The following is a 19,148-nucleotide window of genomic DNA, read 5'->3' as shown; positions in this document are numbered from 1 at the left end:
ATAATACAAAATTTCGTCAAGTGAAGACGGCTCATAAAAAATGTGTGCATTGTACATGCGAAGAGTATTAATAAATATTCACACAGTCTCTCCTCCTGTAGAAATTCAGATACTAAATAAAGACTCTGGTAAAAGTAGAAGTCCTGATTCAACTTGTTTACTCCAGTAAAAGTTCACAACATGAACCATAACGAGGCTCCAGTGACATCAGATGTGTGTTCAGGATGCCCCGCTGCAGAAACCTGGATCCTGCTCACCTAAATTTCACTCGGCTGTTATTAATAATATTGATTCTCTGTGCTTTTACTGCGTTGACGCGTCAAAATCTCTAATGCCATCTTACTTTGGCGGCCACCTTTCTAGCCATCTTTAGCTTTGTAACACAGTTTTTCCACATCTGATGCTAATTAATCAATTTATCCACAGATTAGTGAATTCATTTAGCTAAATGCTGTTTAGCTGGTGTCACCGCGCTGCCTGTAGAAGGAGGAAACATTTGGTTATTGTTCCAGGCTGTGTTGGTGTCCAGGCCTGCTGACATTTACCTTTACAGATGTGCCTGTTTGGTTAAATGGCTGTGACACCCAGAGGGGGGGGGGGGAGGGGGTGCATATAGGGAAGATGGTTTAAAGAGAAAATGGAAGGCCTGATGACAGAGACAACATAGGAGTTTGTGCAGCTGTTTTGCCGTGATGGATCTATTATCCAGCCATTACAAGATAAATGATCGATCCCTCCCATCCTCCCTCCCTCTGCTCCTTCTGCAAAATTGAAATGAGAACAGAAAGGAGGCGTTGGGGGGGGGGGGGGGGGGGGGGGGGGGCACTATGATTAGGGGCTAGGTGAGATGCCCATTAATTTAAGAGAAAAAAGGAGGGAGGAGGAAGAGAGCAGGGGAAGGGAGGATCGGCCGACCTCACGCTGGGCCATCAATCAAAAAGGCGCACGTTGTCTGTGGTGTGATGACCCAGCACTCTCTGCCTCTCTGGCACCCTAATTAGAATTCATAGCAAAATAGATGCAAGGAAACGGTTTGGGCCCTTCATAATTTTATAGGAAATTTATTGTTATTAGAAGAACCATTTGCTTAGTGTGATTTTTCCATTACCGGCTTGTCACGCAGGGTAGATAATATGGTCGAGGAGGGAGGAGGAGGTGTATGAACTCCATAGATTGGGGTGTCAGTTTTGTTGATGGTGCATGTAGTTTACCTTGGAGCTGTGTCTAATGGGGGAAGTTGGTGGAGAATGCACAAAGCTTTACAGCAGGATGCTCAGAAACAGAGCTGCCTGTAATAGCCTCAGAGACGGCAGAGTGTCGAGGGAGAGGGAGGCAGAAATACACAGCGATACTCGCTGGATGAATATATGCTAATTGACTGCTCTGAGTAGGTTTATCTACTATAGAATGTGTTGGCACGGATATTAACTGAAGCGTTCTCAATCTGCTGTGAAGCTATTTTAAGAATAGATACTTACAAACCCGTGATTTGTTTATAATGCAGACGAGTATAAAAACGGTTTGTGTTGTACTTTCTGGATTATTCAGAGGACGTGTTTCTGGAAAGATAAGCCTGCTGTTATTGATATTCATTCTTTTGTGTCTCTGTGATGTCTAAATAACAAAACCTCCTAAATCGCTACAAACCAATGCAGCTTTTTCACAGCATTTTCTCCTGTCATGTCAACGAAAGCTCAGGTTGGACTGTTTGTATTGTAAAGCAGAAATAAACTCCTAATGTTTCTCTGTGGGATTAAGGCTCATTTACGCACTAAAATGCCTGTTTATGATCATTTTGTCTGCACGTTTTCTGAAAGCTGAATTGGAACGGAACCTTTGGTGGTTGTGGGGGAGGAAGTGGAGCAGCATGGACGATAGTTCAGGTGAAACAATAAACAGGACGAGAAGAGGTTGTTTTAGAAATGAGTTTTTGAGGAGAAGCATTCATCTGTATGATGTTAAAGAGACAAACTGATACTAAAAAACAGCTGGGAGGAGATTAGACAGGAATTAAATGTTGAGTTGGATGATAACAGAGGGAGAGTGGAGGTCCATGTGAGAACGATTTGACTCTGAGTTGTGCCATCTAGTGGTTATATTAATCCAACCCAAAGTGAAGGACGCGTGTTTGAAACAGACGTATTAATTTTTGTACGTAAAGGGAGCAAAACTGAGCCTTTACAGTTGGCGCTGCTGTCGCAAAGCCGGCGTTATCAGCCTGGCTACTGCTAGCATCCGTAACCAGAACGCTGGAGAACATATATGCTGCCTTCAATTTCTGTGGGAAAAAAGAAAATAGAGAACAGCATCGTGACAGTGAGGTTACAGGGAACCAATCTATGCATCAGTATTTACTTTAACTTCCTGTTAGCACTTAGCTAGCTGTACCATCCTCACTGGACCGTCTGCGGGTCGGTCAGAACGTCTCTTCATACATCAGCGTGAAACCATAAGATGTAGATGTTTGATCCCTCTAGTGATCCACTCATCAATGTCAGCGAAGCTAATCGTCACTCCAGATTTCTCCGTCAGTCTACAGACAGCAGCCGTGCACATACACATTTCATACACACACACATGCACACACACACAATCAATGCAGGCTCATGACAATGCTGATGGGTAAATGCACCGGTTTCCCACAGGGCCACCAGGGGCCAGAAGGCTTTAATTGGGAAGACCAGATTCAGCTCCCTTTCCCTTCTTCTTCTTCACCCTCGCCTGCCCGTGATAATGCTGTTTGCATATTAATACACCGCCTTGTCACTCACTCAGTCTCACAGTCAGTCAGCAGGCAGTTGGGAGGTGGAGGAGGAGGAGGAGGAGGAGGAGGAGGAGGAGGAGGAGGAGGAGGGGGATGCAACAGCCAAATGGGTTTTTTCCTTCCACCAATAAAACACGGTTGATTATCGGCTCCCTCAGCTGCTGCTTCCTCCTCGTCCTCTCTTCTTCACGAATTGAACATAAAATGAGTTTTTGTACCTGAGAAAAGAAAAAATACAATTTAAAGGTTGATCTAATTGATGGATTTCTTTCACAGGATTGCCAGTTAAAACAAAAGTGCAAACATTTTCTTTCTAATTATCAGCTAAGTACTCAGCGGCTGAACTGCGTGTGTTGTAATCAAAGTGGTAAATTGTTGTTGTATTTTCTTTAAGTGCAGTAATACAATTCTTTTTTTGACCTGGTCGCTGTTCTGTTTTTATTTCTCTCGAGTGCCGCTATTTCAAAAGAGAAAAAGTATTTGTCTAATTTAACTCTTATGTTTTCTTACAACTTCCACTAATTCGAGTGTTAAAATGAAATAAATAATTGAAAAACATCAGCGTCTCCTCTCACGAGTTGTTTCTAACTTTACTTTGTTGTTTTCTGCAGCTGGTGGCCGGCAGCGTCGTGATGGCTTTCGAGGAAGTGTGTCCAGATCGCATCGACCTGATTCACAAGAACTACAGGAAGCTGTGTAACCTGCTGGTGGATGTGGAGGAGTGGGGTCAGGTGGTCATCATCTCCATGCTGACGCGCTACGCCAGGACGCAGTTCACCAGCCCCTGGAAGGAGGTGAGGGAAACCCCGTATCCAGATCAGCATGGACCCATTTATGTTTTTAACTTGGTAGCATGTTTGGTGAATGAATGATGTGTTGAATCAGGTCTGCTCAAACCTGTTAGGTTTGATTTCACCATGAAACATGAAATAAAACAGATATTTATAAAAAGAAAATGATCATTTGATTGCTGTTTATGCTTCTTTACTATGTGAGGTAGAACTGAGTGACGCTTACAGTCTTCCACCTCACAGTCAGGCAGGTGGATCTGTGTAGAAGATGGTTAAAAGGAGCTCTATGTAATATTTTGTAGTAATTTTCATGCATTAGTCACTTTTCTATTTTTAACGTTCCTGTCTCTCTGTGTTGTCTATACAAGCCTCAGGGTTCGTACGGGTGCTTGAAATCCTTGAAAGCACTTGAATTTCAATGTTGTGTTTTCAAGGTCTGAAAAGTGCTTGGATTTTAGTTTAAGTGCTTGAAAGTGCTTGACATTATAACTCTGTGTCTTTCACAAATTGGGATCAGACTGGATGATTAATTTCTGAAGTTTTTGTTAATGTAAAAACATAATTTTAGATGTTTACAGCATAATACAGCGTACATAATTGTGATAAAAAGTGAAGAAAAAATAATGAGTTTATATATTCCTGTAGATACGTATTTTACCCCAGCAGTAAGGTGCTGGGAAATCTTAAAAATGACCCTTAAAAGTGCTTGAAGAGTGCTTGAAAAGTGCTTGAAAAGTGCTTGAATTTGACCTTGAAAAATGAGTACGAACCCTGAAGCCTGTGGATGATGTGTCTAACTTGTTTAATGCTGCTTGGACTCGGGTCTGATTTTCGACGACAGTCCAAAGGAAGTGACTTCATGCACGTTTGTCAAGTTCCTCGTCTTCGTCTCTCAGCTCCGCTAACAGAGAGCAACAGTTTCTAGCTCAGAAATGTAGTCTGCTGACATGAAGTAACGACCGCCGTCCAATACAAACACAGAAGAACCTTTAACTCTTTAGTTTGTTTTGTGCTGTTTGTGTTTCAGGGCGCCATCTTTGACGAGAACAATGACAAGACGTTCTACGAGTCCGATTCTGAGGAGAAAAAAGAGCAGACGGAGGCCAAACCCTACATCATGGACCCAGATCACAGGCTGCTGCTCAGGAACACCAAACCCCTGCTGCAGAGCAGGAACACTGCTGTGAGTCACACACACACACACACACACACACACACACACACACACACACACACACACACACACACACACACACACACACACACACACACACACACACACGAGTAACATAAAGATGATTGAAATATACTGTTAGTGTGAGAAAGTGTAGTGTGTGTAAATGCTGTTTAACTTGTTGAGAGATATAAACATTGCTCAAGGTTTCTCTGCTCGTATCTCAACACTGTGTTTGAAGTAAAGGTCCTGTATGGATGTACAGGCACTTCAATATTGAGTATACTATACTTTCCTACACGCACACCTGGGCACACAGCACCAGAACACACATACCTGCCTGAGTACACCCCCCAAGAGTGGGAAGGAAAAAAGATAAAAAACAGAGTGAGTGCAGATCTCCATCACCCGGCAGCCTCAAGGTCTCTGTCGCTGTGTAGCAGCGGGAGGAAAAATGCTCCCAAATGAAAGTGTTGATTAAAATGTGACATGCTGTGTCTTTTACTCGAGACAACACAGTGACATCCTCCATCTTCATAGACGCCTGAACAACCTTTCATTCTGCCTGCAACGATGGACACACGTCCGCCTGCTATTTAAAGCTCCGCTGAAAAATTACCTTCATAGATTCATGTCATGAGTGTCTTTGTAGAGCGCTGAGAGGAGGAAGGAGGCATTTAAATTTAGCTCAGGTGGACGGATGACACAGGGATATGCTCTAATGGGTTTATTAATAATAATAATAATAACCGTGATAATGGTAGAAATAAAGCACAAGTTACAAAGTGCTTTTCAGAGTGATGAAAACATACAATCAGATATGTACAACGTGTAGAGCCGTGGAAGTGTGGAGCATGAGAAAACAGTATCAAGAAAAAATCAAACTGAGAACACAGAATGTAGCCTGAGAGATTCAAATACACATTTAAATCATCTAATTTCCGACTGCTTTGGTGTGTTTCAGGTTGTGATGTCAGTCGCTCAGCTCTACTGGCATTTGGCCCCAAAACATGAAGTCAACATCGTCACCAAGTCACTGGTTCGACTCCTGAGAAGCCACAGGTAATGAAAAAACACCATCCTGCACCCGTCTGTTGCCTCATCATCAGTCCACTGCTGTCGATGTCTGAACATTATTTTCTGTCTGTTCACAGAGAGGTGCAGTATATCGTGCTTCAGAACATCGCCACGATGTCCATTCAGAGGAAGGTGAGTCTGCACAGCTGTGAAGAACAATAATGGCGCACTGCATCGACACATGCGCTCTAATAATACTGAATTATCTCCAAACAACCAGGGGATGTTTGAGCCCTACATGAAGAGTTTCTACGTGAGATCTACAGACGCCACACACATCAAAACACTGAAGGTAAACACCCGTTTAATGTGTAGAAACGTTTGGTTGTGGTGGAATAAAATACACAGCTTATATCGGCGTTCTTTAAATGTTTTCTACACATTCACAAAGTTGATTCACTCCTGCAGTTTTGATAGTTTTTACAAAAGGTGATTTCCTGCACAACTAAAGTCTTTAACACCGTTTCTGAACGCTGTCTGACAGGATCAAAATGTAATTGATTGTTTCTTGAGCCTTCATGTGAACGATTCTCTCCTCTGTGATCTTTGTAGTTGGAGATTCTGACCAACCTGGCCAATGAAGCCAACATCTCCACTATACTGAGGGAATTCCAGGTTTGTTTCTTAATGATAACTTGTCACTCCGTGGCATGCTCAGACTTTTTGAAGGGCAGGGGCGAAAAGAAGGGCACTTTAGCGCGCGTTTTGGCTCCCAAGAGGGCACTTTAGCGCACGTTTTGGCTCCCAAGAGGGCACTTTATCATGTTTTAACCAGCCAAGGGGGCAGTTTTGTGTGTTTTGCCAACAAAGAGGGCACTTTGACACGCTTTTTTGGATCCCAAGAGGGCACTTTAGCACACGTTTTGGCTCCCAGGAGGGAACTTTAGCATACGTTTTGGCTCCCAAAGAGGGCACTTTAGCACACATTTTGGCTCCCAGGAGGGCACTTTAGCACATGTTTTGGCTCCCAAAGAGGGCACTTTAGCACACATTTTGGCTCCCAGGAGGGCACTTTAGCACACGTTTTGGCTCCCAAAGAGGGCACTTTAGCACACATTTTGCCTCTCATGAGGGCACTTTAGCATACGTTTTGGCTCCCAGGAGGGAACTTTAGCATACGTTTTGGCTCCCAAAGAGGGCACTTTAGCACACGTTTTGGCTCCCAGGAGGGCACTTTAGCACACGTTTTGGCTCCCAGGAGGGCACTTTAGCATACGTTTTGGCTCCCAGGAGGGCACTTTAGCACACGTTTTGGCTCCCAGGAGGGCACTTTAGCACACGTTTTGGCTCCCAGGAGGGCACTTTAGCACACGTTTTGGCTCCCAGGAGGGCACTTTAGCACATGTTTTTTCCACAATTGAGCCACTAGGGGAGGCGACTGCCCCGCTTGCCCCCCCCCCCCCCTTGTGCACGTCACTGCTGTCACTGATATCAGCAGTTAAGTTTAGGGTTGTGACTTACGTTGTTTCTTTGTCTTTGTTCAGACGTATGTGAAGAGTCAGGACAAGGCGTTTGCGGCGGCCACCATTCAGGCCATCGGCCGGTGTGCCACCAACATCTCTGAGGTGACGGACACGTGTCTGAACGGTCTGGTGCTGCTGCTCTCCAACAGAGACGGTAAACGCCTTCACTGAGCCTCGCAGTGTTTTTAGCTTCCTCAGAGTATTAATGTTCTGTGCCTGACTGTCTTCGCAGAGACTGTGGTGGCTGAGAGTGTGGTGGTGATCAAGAAGTTGCTTCAGACTCAGCCCACACAGCACAGTGAGATCATCAAACACATGGCCAAGCTCTTCGACAACATCACTGTACGATTCTCCTCTTTACTTTTGATTTGTAGTTGTCCAACATGAAAGTTTAGACGGGAAGAAGTGTTGTAAAATAGCACTATAACAACCTTTATGGTCCTGTGACTTGTCAGGTCCCGATGGCCCGAGCCAGCATCCTGTGGCTGATGGGAGAGTACTGCGAGAGGGTGCCAAAGATCGCACCTGATGTCCTCCGCAAGATGGCCAAGACTTTTACAGCCGAGGAGGACATAGTGAAGCTGCAGACGGTCAACCTGGCAGCCAAACTCTACCTGACCAACTCCAAGCAGGTAAGAAAGTGAATCAGTAGTAATTCTGTGCCAGCAGGTTGAAACTGAACAATGAGCAAATATTGTGCTGGATTAACACAACAGAATTCTGAGGGTCTTTACACAGCGGACACTCGAAAGGACGCAAGTGCTCCCGAGCAAATGTGTTGCCAGTCAAACAAATGTCACTGAAGGGGAAAGTCATGCAAGAAATAAACTCAAATTTTAAAGCATATTTTTTTTTCTGGCACCAGTTTCGTCTATTAACTGGGACAAACTGAGCGCAGGGACGAGTGACAAACTGAACGACACATATTCCACACAAAAAACTGAGAAACACAGTTTTGATTAGCAAGAGAAAATAGAGAGACTCCTGCTCAAACTGGTCGTGTTGGCGGGTCACTTTTGTCAGATCTTCTTTATAGTTTTGTGTCCTTTGTCATATAATACAGGGTGATGACCAACAAAGACAATCTACAACTCTTTCTCTTGATTTGGGATGTGAACTCAGTTGTGCACTACATGATCAGTTGATGATATAATTTGCGGTGCACAAGCTCGTCCTCCTTCGAAGAACAACTATTTTGCTCCTTAGCCGTGTAAATATTCGCTTTCTCTACAGATACTCGAGACAAAAACAAGTTTGAAAAAATAATATTGACAAAAGTATTGATATTGATAATCTGAGTGATTCCGTGAAGTGTGTTATTTGTCAGGATGCGTCTTGAACATTCTGCAGCTCAGAGCGAAGTGCTGCTCAGTTTGAACACAGAGCTGTGAACGAGGCGGTTCTGATGTAATGGAGCATCTCTGAGCGCAGCCGGGTGTCCACGGGCCCGTTCAGTCAGATGAGGTGATTCTGGCCTCTGAGCAGCTTTATGAGCCCAGACGAGCCTCCTCAAACGAGCACATCATTACACCTCCAGCTCCTCGTAATGTGTCGGGGAGCAGAGAGAAGGAGAGAGGGAGAGACAAAGAAAAGGATTTGGGTTCTAATGTTTGCTTCACGGCAGCATTGAGATCTGTTTTTACGCCTGCCACAATGATGTACGTCAGTGTAAGTGATCGTCCTCCCTGTTTCACCCATCCAGGTTGAGGGAACCAGAATATGGGAGCAGAGAAGATGATTATGGCTATTTTCTAGTTTGTGTTGAACACATGGAGGGAATTTTTTCACATTTCTTACAAATGTTTGCTTTGACTAAGACATGAACTAATTTCAAATTTGGTTGTCAAAGTTCACTGTGACCTCACAAAACACATTTTATCTTTCTTCTTTCAGTGAAATAAACTCTCTGGCTCTGATATAACTGATGCTAAAGCTGCTACGCTAATTTCTTGAGAAGCCGCCGTTGTTGTTTTCTAACGAACAGTTTTCTCGCTGGTCGTCACTGATGTAAAAATCTGTAGCTGTAGGAAGCTGATTGGCCAGTGATTATATGAGCTCATAAATCCAGCAGCCTCGTGAGATAAACGTGCTATATCTGCTGTATGTCTTGGTAAAAAGTAATCACAAGTTTTCAGCTCCATACTCGTAATGATCTTCTGTCAGAATGGACAGAAATAAGTATATCAAATAAATGTTGAAATATTCCTTTTAAAGTTTTTTTTCCTGCTTGTAATTCAGTTTCAGGAACATCCCTCACACAATCTTTACTCCCAAATGCTCGTCTCTTTGTCGTTGTCCCTTCGATAACATCTCATCCTACTTTTCTCTCCCAATCTCTTCACGTCCTCTCTGGCTGCAGACGAAGCTGCTGACCCAGTACATCCTGAACCTCGGCAAGTACGACCAGAACTACGACATCAGGGACCGAACACGCTTCATAAGACAGCTGATCGTGCCCAACGAGAAGAGCGGCGCCCTCAACAAGTACGCCCGACGCATCCTGCTGGCCCCCAAACCGGCCCCAGTGCTCGAGTCTGCCTTCAAAGGTACTTCATACATTTGTAATATCCGCCCATTATCTTTATTTTGAAAGGCATTAAATCCTCTCGCTGCGCTGAAAGTTTTAGATTAAAAACCGTTCCTCTGTGGTAATTCATCTATTTCTCGTCTATTGGCTCCGTCTCAAGAAGTGTGCAGCGTTGATTCAGGTGGTGGTTTTATTATTCCGGTGTGTCTGTCTCTCTGAAGGGCAGTTAGGTCAGACCCCCTTTACCTTGGACTAATGAGATGGGTAAATAATTGAGCTAATGCTAACCTTTTTCAGACACTCGGAGGGGGAAAAAATCTCCCTCATTTAGCTGTCTCTTCGCTCTCTCTCCCTCCTTGACAAAAGGGACAGAAACTGCCTCCCGCTGCATTAAAATTCAGAGGCAGTTTGCACCTACTGGATGTTTATGGAAAGCGTTAACCACCCCTGTCATTCTTAATATTCACAAGTGAAGTCTTTTTTCTCTCGTTTTTTTGTGAGAAAACGAAGTTTTTAGAGCAGACCTCCCCAGACACAGATACTGATTATCTTCCTGAGAGAGAGGAGTGAATGTGTGCACACAGAAACAGAGCGGACATCTTTTATTAAAGGTTTCCACATGTATACAGTGAGAGTTTAACCACCGGCTCCCTCGTTAGGACACAGTGATCCTTCTGCCACGCATGAAATGTCCTTTAGCCTTTAATTACCTCCCTGTACTGAAGTAAAAGTACTAATACACACTGTGAAATACTCTGTTACAAGTAAAAGTCCTGCATTCATCAGATAAGAAGTAAAGGTATCATATGGAAGACCAAAACTGCTAAAATCCAAAGTAAATTAATAAAAGACTCAATAAAGAAATTACTAGTTAAAAACGTTTTTATGTTTCATCATTAAATGAAACAAAAACATTTACAACAAATATAATAATTGAGTAATTTATAAAATTGGACAAATTGATATTTCGATTCTTATTTACATTTTTTAATTCATCTATTAACTACGTTTTTATTTCTGAATGATTTCTGGATCATTTTCACTTTACACCCCAAACTTATTTCCACCGCTGAGAAAGTTTTGTTTGCATCTGTTTCTCTTTGTTTGTTGGTTTGTCAGCAGGATTAGATAAAAACTACTGAACAGATTTGCACTAAACGTGGTTGGAGGACGAGTCTCGGTCCAGAATTGACCTCAGTCACTGTTGGTGCAGATCCAGATAAAGAGACAGATTATTTTCTCATTCTTAATATTGTGAGATATAGAGGTGTTTCTCAACATTTTGTTTAGATTTTATGGAATAATACATGAATCTTAATTTTAAACAATCAGGCGTATTTAGGTTGCTGGTATCTATGAGAGCCATTCTGTTTTATTTATGTTTTTTTTTCTCTTTTTACATTTCTTTATACATTTCTGCTTCATTATGCAAATACGCATTATCCTCCCAAACTGTGATTGATTGTGACTGGCTTTGAATGGCAGCCGCGCTCATTTGCATAATGGAGCAGAAATGCGTGAAGAAATGCAAAAATAACAATAATACAGAAATTTAAAGGCTTGTGGGGGATAAATGGGGGAAAATGCAAAGAGAAAATAAAACATAAATAAATACATAAATCAATATATAAGAATTTTTATAAATGAAAAAATTGCTATTCCAAAAAATATAGATAAATGAAATGGGAAAATAAATAAATAAAGGAATTAATACAAATGTAAATAAACACAGAAGCAAATCAAAGCAGAAATATGAATCTGTCACATTTTGTAATTGATGCCTGCATTTATTTTTCATGCATTTACCAGAACTTTAGTTTATTTATTGAGTCGTTTATTTGTGTATGAATTATTTTGGCCCTTTCAGTCCTCCGTAGTTTAAAGATATAATCAGGAAAATGACCGACATCAATCATTCTTTTAATTCTGCTGAATATTTTCTCCATGAATCCAACAACTGTTTGTCGACAGATTTCCAAGTATTTTCACCAGTGAGCCAGAACTCAAAGTGAAACCTTCACGCTGTTTGTTCAGTCACTCTTTTCTGTCCTGCTGTCAGATCGAGACCGGTTCCAGCTCGGCACCCTCTCCCACAGCCTCAACGTTAAAGCTGCTGGGTACCAGGAGCTGTCCGACTGGCCCGCTGTAGCTCCGGACCAGTCTGTGAGGAACGTGGAGGTCATTGAGCCGGTGAGAGTCCAGCCTCCTCACACGCTCCTCATCATACATTAACTTCACATGTCCGTCTCTAAACTCCCTCTTCACTCTCAGCGTCTCTGTCGGACATAATGAGGCATTTTTCAGCCTGAAGTGGTTTGAGATGCATCATCATTCACTGTCGTGGTTTATTGAGCTGAGACAATTTGTTGATTAGTTAATTAGCTGATCGTCAGAAAATTAATCAGAAACTATGTTGATAAGTGACTCAGGTTCAGATTCAGGCTCAGGTGACTTTATTCGAGCCTGCAGGAAGGTTTGGTTTGCAGTAGAAGACGAGGCGTCCATCTTAAGACAGCAACACTGACAACAGGCAGCGTTAATATAGATGATGAAAGTACTCATGGCTCCACTAATCAGCACAGAAGACAGAACTAACAATAAAAACTTTAAAGTAAATAACAACTAGAATAAATACGTTCCAATCCAGTAAAAACTGAAGAAGATAAACAGACGTTGCTTCTGTAGCATCTGTGCAGATGTGGCAGGATCGACTCATCAGAGTGACAGCTGCTGGAACAAAGCTATCTGCCTCTGAGCAATGTAAAGTCAATAACAAGGCTCCGTGTGTGTCAAACAGAGAAGTCTGAAACTACAGAGAGTCGATTAACACGTGTTGGGTTCAGTCTGTTACGAGGATTTGGTGTCAAGAAGAAAAATAAAGAATAACAGCGACCTTACTCGTGAGACAAGTTATGAAATAAACACTTCTTCTTCTTCTTCTTCTTCTTCTTCTTCTTCTTCTTCTTCTTCTTCTTCTTCTCCTCACTACTTTGGTCTTAATAACAATACTGTGGTTAAATGCAGACAAATTGTTTATCTTCTTCCCACTGAGCGCCTTTGAATAAGATGTTAAGTAATGGCCTTAAAGGAACAATTTAACCAAAATTTAAATTCAGTCATTTTCAAAAAAAAAAGTGGGTGCAGGAGCTCAGCTGTGCATCGAAAGTGTAAATGATGTCTTTTCAAAAACATCTGGGACGTGATGATGATTTGTATGAAGCCATTTTAGTCTTTTTTATGCAGACAAATTGTTTATCTTCTTCCCACTGAGCGCCTTTGAATAAGATGTTAAAGTAATGTAAAATATCCTTAAAATATGAATCTCCTGTTTAATTGACTCACTTCTCTCCACTGTATCTGTTCAGGTGAAAGAATGGGCACCGCTGGTTGGGAAGACCAAGAAGTCTAAATCTGAAGACAAGTTCTACTCTGACGATGAAGATGAGAAAGAGGAGGAAGGATCTGAGAGCAGCGGCAGTGAAGACAGCAGCAGCAGCAGCAGCAGTGATGAAGGTTTGTTTCTGTCTCTGTGTTGTTGACACGTATGTTTTTATCCTTTAGACAGAGATCAGATCTGTTGTTCTCAGTAGAATATTTGAATTATAATCTTTCACTGCTGGTTTATGTACAGCAGGTGTATTTTAATACTTAGAAGTATAACAGGAGAGCAGCTGGTGAATCTGTTTAGATGCTTTAATCAAGAAGTCAGTCATTAATTGATAATATAATGATTATTAGTTTAATTCATCAGGCTGATATGTCTGTGTGTGTGTGTGTGTGTGTGTGTGTGTGTGTGTGTGTGTGTGTGTGTGTGTGTGTGTGTGTGTGTGTCTCTACAGAGTCGGGCAGTGAGAGCGAGGAGGAAAGCAGCGAAGAGTCCGATAAGACCTCCAGTGATTCTGGAAAGAGTTCCAGTGGATCTGAAAAGAGCTCCAGTGAATCCGAAGCAGAACAGAAGAAGAAGAAAAAGACCAAAAAGGCACCACTGAAGAAGAACAAGCTGACTGCTGGCGACAGGTACGGTGAAGTCCCACCTGCCCGTCAGCTCTGTGTCCAGATGTTTCCTGTTTCTCTCTCTTCCTCACGTGTCTGTGTGAGTCATAGTCAACAACTGATGTGATCAGTGCGCTGCTGCATCAATAAGCTCAAACTAACATCTGTTCACAACTTCAGCCATTTTTATCATCTCTTACCTGAACTCACAAACGCTTCATCCAGCAGGAAAAATCTGACCTTGTGAGGAAATATGATTCTAATACTTTTTTACATTTTTATATTTTTGCTCCGACAACAAAGACGTTAAACAAGTTTAAACAAGTTTAGATGATTGACTTGTTGATATATTTCCATCCGTCTCTGTCGAGCAGCTTGAACATGTTCAGTCAGCGCTGAGTTTGAAAGAGAGACTGAAGTTAAAGATATTTAAAAAGCAGCCATTTGTTTGTGGCTTCCGTTCCTGTCGGCTGCCTGATCGTACTGAGCACGTGCAACTCGTCTGCAGCTTCAGCTCCGGGAAAAAAAAACAATGCACCTTATTCAGAATATTATTGCTCGTCTTCTGGGTTTATTCTGATGAGGTGTACGATCTCCTGCTTTCTGCTGGTCCCTGTTTCTCTGATGTGTTTGTGATGACGAGGGGAAAAAACAGAAAGGCAACTCAATGTGAACAGAGTTAATTGCTTGATTTAAATCATTAGATGTTCTCTTACAAATTCCATGCCTAAATCGGCTGTGCGTGGATGCAACTCCCGTGTCACACTGATGTAATTATTCACTCGGTGTTTGTTGTTATTAGTTGATAGTTGATCTGATGTTCACACCGGGCTGACTGTTAAAGGAAGTTCCTTGTTGTCAGTAGTTTCCTCTTCACGTCCTTCTGTGATCTTGCTGTTATTTTCATCCTTCAGCTGCATCGCCCTCCAGCACTCAGCAGAGACACAAGCTCTTATCTTAAAACGCCTCATACTTAGATAAATGAACAGACCAGACCTTGATTTCTACTTATTGAAGAGTCTAACCTTTAGATGCGGCTGCAGCCGACTGGATAAGTGCTCACATCTCAGTCTGTCTCAAGATTACTCCAGTACTACATCACAACTTAGTGTTGGAGAGGAAATCTTAAAAGAATGAATACAGTTATGACAAAAACATTCAGAATTTGGGAAATTATATGCTGTTTAATAACTTTAATAAAGGTTGTGAATTCTACATTTAGTGTGATTACAAACGCACAAGTATTCAAGTTCAACATAGTCTGGATCTGTTTCTGTTGTGTGGCTCCACATCGAGACATGAAGGTGCTCAGATGAAAGTGGAGCGTATAACTAATCACAAACATGGAGTTCAGTTCAGTTCACAGCAGAAGAGTGGAATATTTTAAACTATTAGACAGATGGAGGAAGAAGTTAATCACATTATCACAGTAACAGCTGACATCTTAGTGTCTGGAGTCTATTAACAGACTCATAATGAGGAAACGAGTACTGTAGATCTGACTGTTACTACGTTTGTGTATTCCATTAAATCAATATCCTGCTTAGACGTAGTATTTAATTACAGTGTTTCCCAGAAGATGAAGCTGTCACACACTCTCCTTTTTTTTTAGAATGAACTTGCAAAATCACCGTGTTGTTTTATCAAACTGTTCATTTACACAAATTCATCAACATTTTCAGTGACTTCTGTCTAAATAATCGTTCACGTCTCTGAGTGAATCTGTCGACTGTCTTTGACACCTGTCGCGTCACTTTTCTTCTTGTTTCCCAACGCACAATATGAAGACAACAGGTTTGTTAATCAATCTTTAGTCAGTCAATGAAAGTCATCTCAGGACACTTTACAAGTTGAGCAGATCTAGTCGTTACGTCCGGACAGTGGGGAGAAGAAACTGCCTTTTAACAGGCAGAAACCTCGAGCAGGAAGGACTCGATGTCCTGGACTCCACCAATCACAATCCACATCGAGCTTCACAGGATCCTCTGTGGATGATAAAGACGGTGGTTTTAATCTGTCATCTCACACACAACCTGCGTCCTGTTAGTCACGTTACCGTGGCGCTGTGCAAAAAGTAAACCGGAGTCGTAACACTGAAAACCCAGAATGAATCCTGGAGTGACCTCGCTAACCACAACGCTAACGTCAAAGCACGGCGACCTGATCCGAGGCAGGAAACTAGAGTGCATGTAAACACAGCAGGCAACAGATTCTGAGGCAAAGAAACCTTACACCAACTTTGATATAATCTATGAGACACACACACACACACACACACACACACACACAGACGCGAGGCTGGCAGAGCTGCCTGAATATCGTTAGTGTGAGTTCCATTAACAAGCTAATCAAGGAGAATTTTCCTCCAGTAGCGTAGCCCACATTTACATGGCTAATGGATAATGACTTTTGATTGGTCATTTAGCAGCCTGGTGTTACCAATGAATGAGATTTGAGTCATTACTGCTGAATATGCTCACGTACACTCTCTTACACACCGGCACATTTAGTTTCTTGTGCACTCTACTTCATTTGCTCACGGACACACAAACTCACAGCGAGTGTACCTGATTCAGTGTGTGACAGGCCGGCGGCTGACCCTGTTCTCTCCATTAGAGAGTATAATTAGAGCAGCTCACCCCAGTGCTCAAACACACACAAACACGCGCACACACACATACACACAGTAATTAGAGCAGCTCACCCCAGTGCTTCCACAACAAACACAGCATAATGCCCTCATTATGGCCCAGTCATTTCAGGCAGGGCCTAATCAGGCCCACAGTGATTTATATCACTTTTTCCTGTTCGCAGCAAATGAAATCTGTAGGCCAAATTAATACTGGCTTTTCATCATCGCCCAAGTTAAAAAGCCAGTTACCGTCACAATTCCCCTCATTAATTTAACGGCTGAAAATCCCAGGCAGGCGGAGTAAACACTCATTATCGGGACAAATTGAAGAGGGACAGAGCGAGTGGAAGAGAGAGGAGAAAGATGGAAAAAATCTTTTTGAGTGAATTAACTTCACAAACACAAACAGATTGATCGCTGCTGTTCTGACGCGGCCACGCTGCAGTTCAGATGGAGGAGACTAAACAACATATTGTCAAGTTTCCTGCTGTTTCTGAGACTTTTTCCACAGGTCCAGAAATGTCACGGTGAAACAGTTTGAAAATTATCCCAATAGTGTTTAATAACAAAGGTCTGGTGTTTTCTGACAAGCATTTAAATAGAGATTGTAATTTCATTTATACATTTCCAGGAAACTTCCGACTTGTTTCTGTTTAATTTCACACCAGTTTGTGTTTAACGTCCCGTCAGCAGACAAACTGACGTGAGTGTTTGCAGCTGATTGTAAATATCAACTTTTCTTATTTGCTGAAATATATAAATACATTTAAATTGAGAAGTGTGAAGACATTATTGTTGGGCCTCAATAATCCCTGAAGGAGAAGAGAAAAGAGGAAGTCGGTCACCTGATTGTTGGTTATGAAGTTGTTTTTGTCAGTAATTAATTATAAAATGTAAGATAATTTGTCCAAAGTTTGTCTGATCAGCTGAAGACAATGGTGAAAATGTTAAAGGTTACGAAAATGTTTACTGACCTGCAGAAGTCAGACAGCTTTTTACAAGGACCTTTAATGTAAAACGTTACCCTGTTCTGTCCTTTTTCAGTTGTTTTACCTGAATGTTTCCATGTCTGAGGTCAGTTTCTCGTGTTTCAGTGACTCGGATGAAAACGGTAACGGACCTGTGGCCCAGTCGAGCAGCTCGTCAGCCGAAAGCTCCTCCGGCTCAGAGACCGACTCCGAGGACGACTCCGATTCAGACAACATCGCAGCGCAGAAGAAGAAGAAGAGTGAGGCCAAGTCCAAACCAAAGGTGAGCGTATGATTCCTCAGCTTCAGCTTTCTTCTCCTCTTTAGGACGCTGTCAGATGATGCTTCAGAATATTTATCAGTGTGACTCGCAGCAGACTTTCTTTTTTCCAACACATACTTAAATGAACTTTTCTTCCAGTTCCAGCACGTGATTATCCATCATGACGAGCATTTATTCATTCTCTCAGAGTGGAAGATTTTAAACATTTCTTTGATTAAAAATAACAGATTTAGTGGATTATGTAGCTGTAATTGTTTTAATGGCTGGTGTTATTAGACAGCCCCAGGAGAGCCGAGCACATTAATGGTAAGATACACTTTTTTCATAAAAGCATAAACATCAAGAATTAGTTACAATTAGGAACTGAGGGAAATTAATCACCAGCTATTTTTTGACACTAGATTCATGGTTTCAGTCGTATTCCAGCTTCTTAAACGTGAAGCTTTGCGGCTGAACATGTGACTTGAGGCTTTTTCACAATTTCTTTTACATTTTACAGATCTTTGTCGCCGTGGCAACACACTGCATGCAATTCTAGATCATAACCTTGTCCTAAACACAACAGATGTTACTTCAACGCCGTTTAAACATTAAAAAGTGAAACGTTTTTACCGGAGGCTTCTGCATTTGTCATATTATAACGTGTAACTTCACCTCAGCTGTAATCAGAGTTTACTGTTCATCCCACATGGAAGACGTTCTTCAGTATATCTTGTCTTCCTCAGGTGCACATGTGGCGAGAGCGTCCACATCAGAATTTATACAGCTGGATATAATTCTGCTCCTCTGTTATCAGCTTTGTTTTCCTCCTCTTGTCTTTGACTCGTCCCTGTTTCAGCCCTCGCCGTCTTTCTCTCACCTGTTCTGCTCATCACATTATTTCACCCTCCCTTTCCCTTTCTGCACTATGAAATTCTCATTTCATCCAGTTTGTCATTTGGACATGGCCTATGAATTATGCATCTCTCTCTCTCCAGACCTCCATTTACTAACAAGGTTTCCGTCTCTATTACCAGCAGCAGCAGCACGCGTCAGTCAGAGAAGATCTGATAAGATACGGCCTCTAACTTTATTGTTTGTTTTCACTCTGACTTCTCTCTCCCTCCTCCGTCCTGTTGTTGTGTCTCTTCTTCCCGTCTGCTCAGCCCGGAGAACGCAGAGTGGAATTTTATGGTTCTTTATGTGACGCGAGTGGAGCCGTGGTTGGTTAGGAGGCTGTGGAGAAGCGCTGATAAAAGCGCTCGTATGTTTAAATGCGTTTTTATTGAGCCTGTAGCGGTGCGAGCTGGAGCCGTGTGTTGTAATTCCCACAAGTCAACAGCTGACAAGTCGGCCTCGGCGGCACGAGGTGGCGCGTATCGGTTGTGACACGACACTGTGCATGAGCAGCCGCTGGAAATTCCAGACATGTTACAGATAAATACGGTTTTTGGGATGAATGTGTCGCGACTGCCAGCAGAATTGAAACATTTTATC

General features: G+C 42.3%; 1 protein-coding gene across 2 annotated transcripts in view; it reads left to right on the top strand.

The window, feature by feature from the left end:
- ap3b1a (adaptor related protein complex 3 subunit beta 1a) overlaps positions 1–19,148 on the top strand; it is a 62,592-nt gene that overhangs the window by 15,490 nt on the left and 27,954 nt on the right. For both annotated transcript variants that reach the window (XM_030436126.1, XM_030436124.1), the window contains exons 7-20: positions 3,376–3,558; positions 4,583–4,738; positions 5,694–5,791; positions 5,884–5,938; positions 6,027–6,098; positions 6,359–6,421; positions 7,291–7,423; positions 7,502–7,611; positions 7,725–7,901; positions 9,629–9,815; positions 11,856–11,986; positions 13,162–13,309; positions 13,636–13,813; positions 17,516–17,672. In XM_030436126.1, coding sequence (XP_030291986.1) covers positions 3,376–3,558; positions 4,583–4,738; positions 5,694–5,791; positions 5,884–5,938; positions 6,027–6,098; positions 6,359–6,421; positions 7,291–7,423; positions 7,502–7,611; positions 7,725–7,901; positions 9,629–9,815; positions 11,856–11,986; positions 13,162–13,309; positions 13,636–13,813; positions 17,516–17,672 — 1,848 coding nt within the window. The remainder of the gene's footprint in view (positions 1–3,375; positions 3,559–4,582; positions 4,739–5,693; positions 5,792–5,883; positions 5,939–6,026; positions 6,099–6,358; positions 6,422–7,290; positions 7,424–7,501; positions 7,612–7,724; positions 7,902–9,628; positions 9,816–11,855; positions 11,987–13,161; positions 13,310–13,635; positions 13,814–17,515; positions 17,673–19,148) is intronic.

The sequence above is a fragment of the Sparus aurata genome, chromosome 12, assembly GCF_900880675.1.
Source record: "Sparus aurata chromosome 12, fSpaAur1.1, whole genome shotgun sequence".
NCBI classification, from domain to species: Eukaryota; Metazoa; Chordata; class Actinopteri; order Spariformes; family Sparidae; genus Sparus; species Sparus aurata.
Note: the sequence above shows the minus strand (reverse complement) of the source record. Positions and strands in the feature narration are given on the sequence as shown.